The sequence below is a fragment of the Podarcis bocagei genome (genome assembly GCF_964188305.1).
Source record: "Podarcis bocagei genome assembly, chromosome: Z".
Lineage (NCBI taxonomy): Eukaryota > Metazoa > Chordata > Lepidosauria > Squamata > Lacertidae > Podarcis > Podarcis bocagei.
In genome coordinates, this window is record NC_138140.1 from 31,383,591 (window position 1) to 31,398,099 (window position 14,509).

At 45.2% G+C, this 14,509-nt stretch overlaps 1 protein-coding gene across 1 annotated transcript; it reads left to right on the forward strand.

Annotated features, from left to right (window-relative positions):
• Window positions 1–4,340: 4,340 nt before the first annotated feature.
• On the forward strand, window positions 4,341–12,127 carry LOC308579292 (uncharacterized protein). The gene is made up of 4 exons (XM_081180227.1): window positions 4,341–4,442; window positions 9,008–9,231; window positions 10,545–10,663; window positions 11,887–12,127. The coding sequence occupies exons 1-4, from the start codon at window positions 4,426–4,428 to the stop codon at window positions 12,046–12,048; spliced, it is 522 nt and encodes a 173-aa protein (XP_081036353.1). The 5' UTR covers window positions 4,341–4,425; the 3' UTR covers window positions 12,049–12,127.
• The last annotated feature ends 2,382 nt before the right edge of the window (window positions 12,128–14,509 follow it).

A 14,509-nucleotide genomic window follows, 5' to 3' on the forward strand; every position in this document is an offset into this window, starting at 1 on the left:
TAATAATAATAAATTATTTATACCCCGCCCATCTGGCTGAGTTTCCCCAGCCACTCTGGGCAGCTCCCAATCAAGTGATTAAAAACAGTACAGCGTTAAATATTAAAAACTTCCCTGAACAGGGCTGCCTGTATAATGCAAGGCAATCCTGTATAATGAAGGTTTTTTATGTTTAATGTTTAATTGTGTTTTTATGTATGATGGAAGTTGTTTAGAGTGCTGGCGCAACCCAATAAGATGTGTGAGGTATAAATAGTAAAATCATTATGGAATGGGACATCCCTTTTTTCATTGTTGGAGGGGTGTGTCACACCAGTGCAATTTGCAATATTTTCAAATGTTGGAGGGTGTGTCACACCAGTGCAATTTGTTTGTTTGTTTGTTTGTTTGTTTATACACATCTTTATTTATTGCATTAGCCGTGTGGCCATAGCATAATATACATTGAGATAACAACATAAAATAGGAGTGGGGAGGTAGAGGTAGATATCGTCCTGGGCGATTACTTAAACAAACAAACAAAAAAACTGTTGAGGCTGGAGGAGGACCGTTAAAGGGTCCTTCAGCTCCTCAGATATGTCCTAGTTCGATTGTCCTTGTACAATAAGGCTACTTGGGACTTCGTTCGGTTGTGCGGCGTATCGACTGCAGCTGTGGTGTTAAAGAAGACGTTGGTGCCGCTTTCCTCTTCATCACACTAAGCAGGAAGTTTGCTGTCATCTCGGTAATCCAACAATCGGAATCCTGCAGAAAGAGGGACACTATCCAAGGCTGGATTGGGAGATGAAGCTTATTCACTAGGGGGGTTAAAAACCGAGATCTTTCATCTGTCCAGTTGGGACAGAAGAGCATTACATGGTCCATAGTCTCCAGGGCCGTGTCATTACAAGAGCATGTTCTATTTGCAATGGGAACTCTGGAATAACGACCCGACAGAACTGCTGTAGGAAAACAGTTGAGACGGGCACAGGTAAAGGCCCTACGCTTAGCCTCCGAAGAAATTGTGAAGCAGTATAGAGGGATCCCTTCAGGGGGTGGAATAGCTAAGGCTAGGCCTGAACACGGTCCTCTTGCATAGGAAGCTGTGTTAGAAAAATCAAGTTGCTGTAGTTTCTTTTTAATTAGAGGTAGGGCCGCCGGGCTGATACACTCTAAGTTAAGGACAGTTTTACAGTTCAAATTGAGAAGAGAGCGGAATTTGAGGTTAATTGTAGTTTTCCAAGGAGAATTATGAATATCTCTTAGGATCAGATTGGAAAAACCACCTCTAATTCGAGCATCCGATGTTAGTAGGTGGAAGCTGTAGGAAATGGCTCGGCTCCATGCTCGTTTAACAACTGAGGACTGGGCGAACTCGAGTCATAAGGCTGCACCTGAGACACATCTCGGGACGCCAGAAAGAGATCTCAGAAACATATGAAGTGGGCGATCCAAGTTACCTGATATTGCTGTAGTCCATACTTCGCATCCATATAATAATTTTGGGACAACTTTGGCATTAAATATTTGAATTGCTGCTGGAAGATGTTTGCCGCCCTTCTGGTGGTAAAATCGGACAATGGCGTTAGAGGTCGTGGTTGCAGCAAGAAAAGCAGATTGTAGATGGGTGGTCCAGGAGAGATTATAAGTGAATATTACGCCTAGATATTTAAAGGCTTTTACCTTTTCTAAGTAGCCACCTGTGATCTTAAGCGGCTCCAATTTGAGTTTGCGGGAACGAGTGAAGTGGAGGACTTTTGATTTTTTATAATTAATATTAAGAGCTTCCGCCTTACAATAGGCGATAAATGCGTTAACTGCGTTTGCTAGATCCGCAGCTGTTCTGGATAAGATGACAGCATCATCAGCATAGAAAAGGGAAGCAACGGGGTGGCCTGCTAAGTGAGGAGGGTACTTCGATGCTAGCTTCAAAGTGGAAATTGCATCGTGAAGATAGAGATTAAACAATAAAGGGGCCAAGAGACAACCTTGTCGGACGCCCTTGGCCGTTGGAAATGGAGTAGTGAGGGAGCCGTTTGGACCACTTCGGACGCGAGCTGTGGTGTTTGAATAAAGGGAAATAATTAGGGAGAGGAGGTGCGAATCAATTCCCAGATGGGCAAGTTTGGACCATAATCTCTGCCTAGGAATGGAATCAAAGGCGGCCTCCAGGTCCATGAAAGCGGCAAATAGGTGGCCTTGCCTTGGAGCAGTGTATTTACTGGCAAGGTGATAGAGAGTTAGACAGTGGTCCATGGTTGACGCTGACTTTCGGAAACCAATCTGTTCCAGCGGTAAAATGTTCCTCTCCTGGACCCATGAGAGAAGTTCCTCCAATAAAACAGCGGCAAATATTTTCCCCGGGATGGATAATAAACTCATGGGGCGATAGTTCCTAGGGATGTTTGGCTGGCCGCCTTTGAAGATCGGATGTTTGTTTGTTTGTTGTGTGCGTGTGTCTGTATCCAAACAATAAAATCATAAAAAGTAATAAAAAATGTTAAAAGCAAAAAAGAAACTAAAAACAAACCTCCATAGGCCTGGCAAAATAGAAAAGGTTTCCACATGCTTTTAAAAGTTGGCACAAAAAATGGCCACTGAATCTCCATTGGTAGGGTGTTCCACAGGACTGGGCCAATGGCACTGCAGCCTCGAGTTCTTATTGTCAAACAAGCCCCAGCTACTCAGGGAATGACCAAAAACATTCCTGCAAATGATCTCAGTGAATGAGCTGGGAAATAAGGCTTCAGGCAATCCTTGGGGTACCCTGGGCCCACGTTCTCCAGGGCTTGAAAATAAACACAAGGAGAAAGCTTGATGGGGGATATCAGGCACAAGCATCTATCACCACCCGATTTTCAATCTGTTGCACCAAAAAATAGGCAAAGTCACACCAATGTCATATTTTAGTCTGCCACCTTGATTCAAAATGGTGCCCAGCATCCAAACATAGGTGTAGACTGCCGCCTGCATCTGATCTGACATGAGGCAGATTCCCATGTACATATCCTGCACTCCTGCAACACTCCAGGTGAGATTGGCCACACACACCAGGCCAAAGCTCTGCCAAACCTCCTTCTTTTGAGGAGATGTGTGTGGTGCTTGGAGGAGTTTAATAACAATGGCTGGCAGGCCATAGAGCTCTTTGGTCCTCATGCATACTGTTGCTACTGTACGGAAAGAGCTCTCCTAGCTTTGGGGGAAGCTGTTGTTCCTTGCAGTGACAATGACACTGCCTCTTCAATGAGGCTGTTTCTTTTCCAAGGTGCTAATCAAGTGAGATCAAGGCATTCTTTGCCACAGCTCTGTTGCTAAGTGATGATCACACTTTTGGGGCTCACCTTGCAAGACTTTGGAATTCAAACTATCATATTCTAACAACTGTGCCCAGGAAGAGGTACTCTGCACACAGTGTAAATTCCTTTGCAAATTTATCACATATGTTAACATTTCTCTTAATTTTTGCATCCTTGCTTCCTCTTCTTTTTCCTTTCCTTTCTAATGTTTCCACTCTGTGGATTTTGGGGGAGGTGGGGTGGGGGTGATTAAGCCATAATGCATTTAAAGAATGGTATAAATTAACTGAGGAGCTCTATTCAGGGTTGGCTCCAGGTTTGAATGGATCCACACTCAGCAAAGTGCCTACTGATAAGGCCCTTACTTCACGGTTTCCTCCTCCCCGCACCAGTATATTTGGCACAGTGTTCCATAATGAGGGATGCGGGCAGCGCTGTGGTCTAAACAACTGAGCCTTTTGGGCTTGCCAATTGCAAAGTCAGCAAATCCTCATGCGCTCCTGTTGCTCTTTCCCAGCTCCTGCCAACCTAGCAGTTCAAAAGCACACCAACGCAAGTACATAAATAGGTACCGCTGTGACGGGAAGCTAAATGGCATTTCTGTGCTCTCTGGTTTCCATCACAGTCCTCCATGTGCCAGAAACGGTTTAGTCATGTTGGCCACATGACCTGGAAAGCTGTCTGTGGACAAACACTGGCTCCCTTGGCTTGAAAGTAGAGATGAGCGCCACACCTCATAGTCCTTTACCTTTACCCACAATGAGGGTTTCTACATCTAGTGAATTGTGGAGAATTCATATAGATTATCCTGACTAATATCATACATATAATTAACTAGTGCATAATCTGACTGTCACAAGTTTATGAGTCTTCAAGGGCAGCCCCACACAGACCACACTGCAACAATCCAGCCGGGAAATTACCAGAGCATGGAGTACCATGGCCAAGTCATCTTTGTCCCAGAGGGGTCTCCAAACACTTGTCTAGCCAGTTTGAGAGAGATTCAAGTGATAGGCTGAAAAGAAACACTGAAATCATTGCATCATAATGTCCTATCAGCTGATGTGACAATATAATGTACCAGATAAACTGATGACTTGTACTTTGCAACTTCCTGACCAAAACATCCAGCTGAAGGGGGAAAATATCAATGGAGCATCTAGATTGGCAAGTACTCACCAAGAACTCTTCATACCCAAGTAGCTCCCATAAACATTCCGAACAAGACTATTAGATTTATTTATTTGATTTATTTACCGCCCTTCACCATAAGATCTCGCAGCAGTTTGCAAGATAAAAATGCATGGTAAAAGCAAAAATAAATAGTTAAAACAAAACAATAACATACCCCTCCCACAAACAAATTTAAAAGACAGTAGAATATTATTCAGACAATGGCCTGGATGAAAATGAATGTTTTTGCCTGATGCCTAAAGATATATATCGAAGGTGCCAGATGACCCTCCCTGGGGAGAACACTCCACAAATTGGGAGCCACTGCAGAAAAGGCCCATTCCTGTGTTGGCACCCTCCAGACCGCTTGTGGAGGAGGCACACGAAGAAGGACCTCAGATTATGAATGCAGAGTCTGAGTCGGTTCATATCCTCTCTCTTGACTTTCACTTATTGCTAAGTATCGATTCTCAGAACAATTTAGCTAATCATTCACCACCTCACAACTTATGGCCAGTGTAGGATTAAACCTTCTGGAGGCCCCCAGGCAGTCAAAATCTCAGGGACCCCCTCATAGTGATGTAGGTTTCTGAGTCAAATTCTTTCAAGATCAAGTCATTATTATTTGGATCCATTGTCACAGGAACCCTAAAAGGCGTGGGGGCCCATAGGTCAGCGCCTACTCTGCCTATTTGTTAATCTGGCACTGGCTATGGCTTGCCACATGCTTCCATAGTTTCACATGAAATTTTGGCTTCAACGCATGCTAGGAAGCAAGTTTCCCCAAAGCATTTTTAAAGACTACTGAACATGAACTGGGTTCGCTTCCCTGCTCCTCCACATGCAGCTGCTGGGTGACCTTGGGCCAGTCACACTTCTGTGAAGTCTCTCAGCCCCACTCACCTCACAGAGTGTTTGTTGTGGGGGAGGAAGGGAAAGGAGAATGTTAGCCGCTTTGAGACTCCTGAAGGGGAGTGATAAAGCGGGATATCAAATCCAAACTCTTCTTCTTCTTCTGTGCATATGGGACCCAATCCAGCACTTTTCAGTCTCATTGATTCTAATGAAAATATTAGAATACGCTTCCATTCAAACCCTTGCTTTGTTCAAAGTGCTTAACTTTAAAGGCAGCATTACCTCAGAGAAATAATTTTGCTTCCCCATCCATTACAAACTTCCTCCTGGAGATGCAAGATTGTAGCTCAGTCTCTTTTGCATGTCAAACGTCCCAGTTTCAATGCATCTCCAGGCCAAATGATCTGGTAGCAGGTGATGGGGAAGATCATCTGCCTGAGATGCTGAGCAACCGCTGCCAGTCAGAGTAGACAACACTGAACCAGAAAAGACAATAGTCTAGCTTGGTTAAAGGTACATTCTAAGAGTATGTCTGTCCTTTTGAGGACAGAATTGTTTGTCTGAAGTAAACAAGCAACTACTTCACATGTGCCTACTCAACTGCCTCAGTGAACAGAATTGGCACTACAATGGTACCTTGGTACTCAAACTTAATCCATTCTGGGAGTCCGTTCCAAAACCAAAGCGTTCCAAAACCAAGGTACACTTTGCCATAGAAAGTAATTGAAAATGGATCAATCCATTCCAGACTTTTAAAAACAACCCCTAAAACATCAATTTAACATGACTTTTACTATATAATGAGGCCATTGATCCATAAAATGAAAGCAATAATCAATGTACTGTATTATAAAATAAATAAGACAGTATTGTAGATGATAAAAATTAAGATTAATTTTTTTTCTCACCTGCACTGATGTTAGTCATTGTCCGGATAGGCAGCTTTTATCCATTTCCACAGTCACACAATCAATCAATCAGTAGCTGAACTGGGTTCCACACAGTCACAAAAACAAATTAACCGAAAAAGCCTCAAAAACAAAAATGCAAAATAAATAGCAAAAATAAAAGCGCCAAATTTAATCCATTCCGGAAGTCCGTTTGACTTCCAAAATGTTTGAAAACCAAGGTGCAGCTTCTGATTGGTGCAGGAGCCCCAAAAACATTAGCCAAAAGCTGAATCAGATGTTCAGCTTCTGAAAAACCTTTGAAAACCGGAACACTTACTTCCAGGTTTTTGGCGTTTGGAAACCAAGGTGTTTGAGTACCAAGGTACCACTGTACTACTTTGGAACTCCTTGTCTATTGAAATCAAGCAAGCTCCTTCACTGTCCTCTTTTTGGCACCTCCTAAAAACATTCTTGTTTAGACAAGGCTACCCAGATGCTTAGTAAGTTGAGGCAATTTTAATCTACTTTAAGTATTTTATTACTTTATTATGTTTTATAGTTGTAATTTTTTTATTCAATTTATTGTTTTATATTTTTGTAAATTGCTTTGGTTTTTGTTTTTGTTTTTTACAATCAAGTGCGGAAAGATGTCAAGTCCCACAGGGCCCTAGTCTCTTGCGAGAGAGTGTTCCACCAGGCTGGGGCCAGTGCCTTTTGCCAGGGCCGAAAAGGCCCTGGCCCTGGCCCTGGTCAAGGCCAGTCTAACCTCCTTGGGGCCCGGGACCTCCAAGGTGTTATTATTTGCAGACCGTAAGGTCCTCCACGGGGGCATACCAGGAGAGGCAGTCCCGTATGTATGTCCTTAGGCTGTATAGGGCTTTAAAGGTTAAAACCAGCACCTTAAACCTAACCCTGTACTCCACCAGGAGCCAGTGCAGCTGGTGTAGCACTGGATGAATGTGATCCTGTGGCAAGGACCCCATAAGGAGCCTTGCCACGGCATTCTGCACCCATTGGAGTTTCTGGGTCAGCTTCATGGGCAGCCCCATGTTGAGTGAAATACAATAATAGAGCTTGGAGGTGACTGTCGCATGGATCACAGTGGCAAGATCAGGGTGGGAGAGGTAAGGGACCAGCTGCTTAGCATGACAAAGGTGGAAAAATGCCACCTTTGCTATGGCTGCAACCTGCACCTCCATAGAAAGAAAGGCGTCAAAGGTTACTCCCAGACTCTTGACAGAAGACGCTGGCACTAATTGCACCCCTGCAAGAGTTGGCCCCCAACTCCATGTTGCCCCTTCGCAGCCAGAGGACCTCTGTCTTCGAAGGATTTAACTTCAACCGACTCCCACACACCCATCTAGCCACAGCTTCCAAACAGCTGGTCAATGTGTCTGGGGCTGTCAGGATGGCCATCCATCAACAGATAAAGTTGAGTACTGATGACAGCATAAGAGGGTGCATAAAGATGTTAAATTTAATTTACCATCCTCCAGTCCTTATGCTTTAAGGGAAGTGCTTACAACTCTGGAGATAAGCAAGCAAGGAAAAGAGAAGTTCCATATTACTGTGGTGCTTCTGTTTCCTTTTATATATATATCCATAAAGCTAGGTGTGTGTTTGGAAATTCAGGTAATATATTCATTGCCAGTCTTGCTTCATTCAGATATTACAGATAAACTGTGCATTAAACTGATTTGTGAAAGTAGAATAAACGTTATCGTGGAGATGAGCTCATGTGGCCTTTGTTCTAATTTCATGATGGTTCAAGGAGGGGAAATGGGGAGAGAGGGCAAAAGAAAAAAGGGTGGCACCCACGCCTGTCATGTGCCATCTAATAGGTTACCCCCAAGAAAGGACAGGAGAGAAATTTGATTAAGACCACATTTTCCCTAATTCATCCTTTTTGAAATAATAACCAACCAAAACTCATCCATCCTTCAAAATCAGCACTACTCCAAATTTTACAATACGGTTCTCCAACTGATTACAGTGGTACCTCGGGATGTGAACGGGATCTGTCCTGGAGCCTCCTTCGCATCCTGAACAGAACGTAAGACGCGACTGTGCTTGTGGCGTTTCACCACTTCCGCGTATGCGTGTGATGTCATTTTGACCATCTGCGCATGCGTGAGCGGCAAAACCCAGAAGTAACACACTTCGTTACTTCCAGGTCGCTGCGGAGCACAACCCCAAAATACTTATCCTGAAGCATATTTATCCTGAGGTATAACTGTAATGTGTAAAAGAAAGAAAAGCATATACTAAGGTGAAGGGTCACAGAGATGTATATATCGATGATAATGGCACAGTGTTTGTTGAGGAACATTGTTTTGTAAAAGTGTATATGTTAGGCAAAATGGGATAGAAAAGAATGTATATAGTAGGAGAAATTCACACTAAAATGATCAGTTTTCATGAGGACTTTTAAAAAATAACATTGCAAACTTATGAAGAACTGACCTTAAGACTGGGGAAATAAGAAACTGAGAGAAACCAAAACTGACAGATTTGGTCAAACCTCCTCCCAAGGCAAAAGCAGAGAAAATGAAACACAGCATTAGTGCTGGCCACATGCAAGAATTTCTAAATTGTGCATATGTCGCATTTCTAGATCCTGGTGTCCTTTTTCTGGATCCTAGCCTCCCACACTTGCCTCCCGTTATTCTACCAATAATTATCACATTTACATTGAAAAAATATATTCAGCAATATTTTATTGACTAGAAAAGATGTTGGCTATTCATAGGCAGAAGAAAAGTGTTGTCATGTTTCCACATTTTGGGATCCCCCCACCCTTTCTTCTGTCCCCAGCAATGATGATGAATTCTATGAAACCAAACCAGAAGAGTTTGTGGGTGATGTAGTGGAGACACAAATGAATGAAGACCCAGAAGGTGGTGAAAAAGAGGAGTATGTTGATGATGAAATGGACTCTGGCTCAGAACATCCCAATGGAAATGATGAGGAACAGCCTGCCACCGAAGAATACACATCCAAGGAAGCTATTAGTCCACAACAAATGACCCAGAAAGCATGTATGTTCCATAATCCCACCTGTTTATCAATAGACAGACTTGGGGGTCTACAAGAAGCACTTTGCATAGTTCCCTTCTCACTTGGTGGTGAAGCTGGGTAGCACAACACCTCCCTTCTCACCAAGTTAGTGAGAGGGGAAGCATTCCACAGAGCTGTGCCACCAGTTCCTCACAGCTCGTAAAGACAGGGGAAACTTGTAGCAAAGCTGGGCAGCAGAATGCTGTGCCACTCTGCCACCACAGAAGCCTCCCTTACCTGGGTTGCTTCTGTGGCAGTGGTGGGGCAGGATGCTGGCAGGAGTGCTGCTGCTTTCATTTCTGCCACCTGAGGCAGCTGCCTCACCTCGTCTCATGGGTTGGCTGGCTTGGGCCCACTCTGTGCCAAAAGATTATCAGTCTGCTACATTCATAGCAGGGCACATTTCTGCCGTCTCAGAGTCAGAGGTTTCTACACTACCACCCACAGATCTCCCTCTATTCTCCATCCATGGCAAGCAAGAGGCATTATGACAGTTCAGCCAGGCAAAGGCACTCAATGTGGATCAACGAGGGTGGATCAATGAATTGTTTCACCTAGGGGATCTCAAGGGCCTGATAGAGAGGATTGGAGGGGCCTGAGTTTCTCCACCTTTGTTTTAGATGCTCAAGCAAGCCATTTTCATTCAACCTCATTTTCCTCCCACCCCCAATCTTCAACATGTTCTAAACCAGTGATACCCAATTACCTAAATACTGTGGACCCCCTGTTTTTCAAAAGCCAAGCCATGGACCTCTACTTTTGAAAATGTTGATATCTATGTGTTGGTCTTCCAGGCCACGCTGCCATGCAAATCACACGATCTGTGTGACAGCACAGCACCCAAAATTGTGTGTGGGTTGCATGGACCCCCAGGGTCTACGGACCACCAATTGGGAACCACTGCTTTCAACATTCCATACATCATGTAGGGAAATTTATGTTCAATCCTGGTTGCATCATTTCAAATAAATATGTTTCTGCAGGCTTGGAGACTCCTCTACAGGTATTCATTAATCACTACGTTGACTGACTACATCTCTTTGCTCTGCTGATAGGAGGGACCACCAAGATGGCTATTATACAAAACAGGCGTAAGCTGCAACTAAATGTTGTAGTGTTTTCCAAAAGAAGTGTGTTCCTGTTCAGAGCTTCTGCAAGCCTGAACCAACAGCCTTCTGATGACATTCAGGCTTCTTTGAAGTGGGAGGGGAGTTTCTCCAGCAAGACACAGCCTCACAGAGCTCACCTATCTGTAAAGGCTTATTTCCCTAGTCATGTTCCTATGATTTCTTAGTCCTAGATTCCATTTTTGGTGAGCTGCCTCCAAAGTCCTTGATCAAGATCAAACTTCTGTTTCCAAAGCCTCCACATCCTCTACAAAGACCACAAACAAAGCCGTTGTTTTTCACTGAAGTAAGTTAACAATGATATATGTTCAAGATTTGTGTGGTGAATTTGTGGGATCAGAGATTTGCAAAGGATCAAGGTAAAGGGACCCCTGACCGTTAAGTCCAGTTGGGGACGACTCTGAGGTTGCAGTGCTCATCTTGCTTTACTGGCCAAAGGAGCCGGCGTACAGTTTCCAGGTCATGTGGCCAGCATGACTAAGCTGCTTCTGGCAAAACCAGAGCAGCACATGGAAACGCCGTTTACCTTCCCGCCGGAGCGGTACCTATTTATGTACTTGCACTTTGACGTGCTTTCGAACTGCTAGGTTGGCAGGAGCAGGGACTGAGCAACAGGAGCTCACCCCATTGCAGGGATTCAAACCACCAACCTTCTTTTCGGCAAGCCCTAGGCTCTGTGGATTAACCCACAGTGCCACCCGCGAAGGATACGTAAGTACAATTTTCAAACCCTTGGAGTTGCCCCTGTTTTAGAGTTTTAGCCTCCTTGTATGAGATCTGCAGGGGACACAGATAAATGAGAAACCAGAAGCAAGGAAGAAAGCTGTTTTATTTTCAGATGTGAGAAGAAATTTTGCATTGGATTACGTACTTGTTTTAAACAAGTTTAAAGAATTATGTTATGTATGTGTTATAATTTATTGCAACAGTGCGGCACCCAGGGCCAATTTTGGCTTGCCAGGGGTTCCAGTTTTTGCAAACATCATCTTGTCAATCAACTGACACCTGATCGGTAATGGCAGCTAATGAGCAGGAAGGTGTGGTTCAATTCTTTGTTGGCTGGCAACAATAGTTCCATGTGCTGTATGCAGCCAACACAGCAGGATTTAACCCTAATACTCATGAGCTAATGATTGGGCCCAGAGTGGCTTACAAATCAATAAAAATAACATACAGTGCTACCTCGGGTTACAGACGCTTCAGGTTACAGGCTCTGCTAAGCCAGAAATAGTACCTCGGGTTAAGAACTTTGCTTCAGGAGAACAGAAATCGCACGGTGGCGGCACAGTGCGATTAGCTAAAGTGGTGCCTCAGGTTAAGAACAGTTTCAGGTTAAGAACAGACCTCCAGAACGAATTAAGTTCTTAACCTGAGGTACCACTGTAGTCACAACAGGAAAAGGAGATGGGGAGGGTGGGAGTAGGAAGGTCAGCTGGCTTTTGTTTTCTGTAAGTAAATCTTGGTGTAAGAATGTATCGCAGCCTCTTTTCTTCTGTTGTTAATTTTAAGGTTTCAGTCGCTGTTGAAGAAAGAAGACAGGATACCACCATAGATGCTCTTATAAAGGATGAGAAACAAGAAATTCTGAAAAGTCACTATGTTCGTATTGGGGGCATGCTGGTTATGCCTGTACCTGTAGATGGTCCACTCTTCACTGATGAGGAAAAGTGATTGGGAGTCAAGAGACCACCTAGAAAAGCAAGAGCTGCACAACTACATCTTAGATAATAAAGTCAAGAAATACCCAAAATGTTGTCCTCCCGCAAGCAGTATGTCAACACTCATAATTATTTGCTCAAAAATGTGACCACAAATCAGAGATAGCCCAGCCAACTTCACACGTATTGGGACATCATGGTTTCCTTGTATAGGAACAAGCCATCGTGAACTGTCGGCTCATACACTACATGCCCCCCTTTTCTTTCACATGCCAGAAAAGGGTTTGAAAGCTTCCACTTCTGGGTTTAAGCTAAACATGATATCTAACCTTAAGGAACTGTGATTTGTTCAAGCAGTGATTTAAGGACAAGACAGGATCTATAGTCACAGTGTAAACCTGGCTTATTGCCATTAGCCATAGTGCTATACTCTCCCACCTTCCTTGAGCAGTTAGAACTTCCAGCAGCAGTGCTTGCCCATGTTTGGCTTCCTTAGAGAGAAAAGGTCAATGGAGACTTAAGGTGTTTTGTAACATTTGGGTTTGTGTACAAATACACATGTAGAGTATAGATGGAGGCAGACAGCATAGGTGTCATGACCCTGGAGTCATGACCCTGGAGTCCAGAAGTGGCAGTACACTTAGTCAGAGGCCACAGTGTCACCCAGTAAGGAGTCAAGCTGGTGGTCAGGGAACCTGAGGTTAGCAAGGAGAAGCCCACTGAACCAGATGATACACCGCCAATAACTAAAGCCAAGACATTCATTGGTACCTTCCCCTGATCTCAGGGAACTGAGTACCACCCACAACCTTTCCAGGAGGTCATCAAATACTGCTATTTTTAGGCCAATGAGATGGCCTTTTAAGAGGCTCTAGGGGTCCAAAGAGGGATGGAGGTGATGAGAGGCGACCTGAAGTTAGAAGCTCAAAAGCCAGGTTCAGGTTCAGTGGTCCTCTAATCACCAACATCAGAACCAGAAACCTGGTCTAGCTCTGTAGCCAGTAACACTATAGCCAGTGTTTGCTGGTGCCTGGTAGAGCAGAAGGCAGAGAGGCCAATGGAAGGTGGAGGCAATGGCGGACTGAGCCAGCTAATTCTCATTTTGCCCTCATTCTCCTTCCTACAAAGGTATACGAGGACAACACTAAGACTAAGGAGGCGAAAATGAAAGTCAGGCCCACTCTTTTGACTAGAAGTAAGTCAGGGGGGACGCAGGTGGCACTGTGGGTTAAACCAAAGAGCCTAGGACTTGCCAATCAGAAGGTCGGCGGTTCGAATCCCCACAATGGCAGGGTGAGCTCCTGTTGCTTGGTCCCTGCTCCTGCCCACCTAGCAGTTCGAAAGCACGCTGTGATGGCCTGGGAATCTGATTCAGAATCTGAACCTGAGGAGTCCCAGCCTGCACAGGAGTCCCTGCCTCCAGGACCGGCTGAGCTGGGGCAGGGGCTTGAATCTGAAGGGCCTGCACCTGTGCCGGATCCTCAGGAGCAACCAGATGTATCCACTCTGACTCCGGAGGTGATTGAGGACCCATTGCCTGCAGGTGCGCCTCTCCCAGCCCTGTCAGGGGAAGGTGAAGCTGCCCCTGGGTCCAGTAACCCTCCAGCCTCTCCTGAGTTGCAGAGGCTCAGGGCAGAGAGGCGGAGGGAACTGGGTTCTCTCAGGAGGAGTGCTCGCTTTAAGGCCAGGAGAGGCGGGTCACCTGTGGGCCGGGACCGCCCCTGGCCTCAGAGGAGATAAAGGCCAGTCAGCCCAGTCCCAGGTTGCGGGAGCAACGACGGCGTTGGAAACCTGTTTCTGCCAGCACCCAGACCTGTTTTTCCAGAGTTCCCGACCACGCCCGGCTTCTTGCTTTGGACCCCGCTTCGCCCTTGGTGGACAGTCTCCAGACCCTTGGCCCAGGACCGGACTCTGACCATGCCTCACGGTAACACCCCCCCCCCCCAGAACCAGCATACACGCAGTGCAAGTACATAAATAGGTACCACTCCAGCGGGAAGGTAAATGGTGTTTCTGTGCCCTGCTCTGGTTAGCCAGAAGCGGCTTAGTCATGCTGGCCACATGACCCAGAAGCTGTATGCCGGCTCCCTCAGCCAGTAAAGTGAGATGAGGCCACAACCCCAGAGTCGTCCACAACTGGACCTAATGGTAAGGAGTCGCTTTACCTTTAAGTCGGGGGGGGGGGGCAGGAACTGGCTGAAGAAGAATCAAAGTTGGTAAGCCAGCCTCCACAGACTGTAATCTCTGACTCAGGTCCTAACCAATTCAATTACAGTGGTACCTCGCAAGACGAATGCCTCGCAAGACGAAAAACTCGCAAGACGAAAGAGTTTTTCGTTTTTTGAGTTGCTTCGCAAGACGAATTTCCCTATGGGCTTGCTTCGCAAGACGAAAACGTCTTGCAAGTTTGTTTCCTTTTTCTTAAAACCGCATTCCTATGGGAAACCGTGCTTCGCAAGACGAAAAATTCACAA

What these genes read in the sequence shown, in the direction of transcription:
- LOC308579292 (XM_081180227.1), top strand. An exon ending in ACAAATGACCCAGAAAGCAT is followed by an intron (nt 9,232 to 10,544) that starts GTATGTTCCATA and finishes ATGATTTCTTAG; the next exon opens with TCCTAGATTCCATTTTTGGT. An exon ending in AGCCGTTGTTTTTCACTGAA is followed by an intron (nt 10,664 to 11,886) that starts GTAAGTTAACAA and finishes GTTAATTTTAAG; the next exon opens with GTTTCAGTCGCTGTTGAAGA.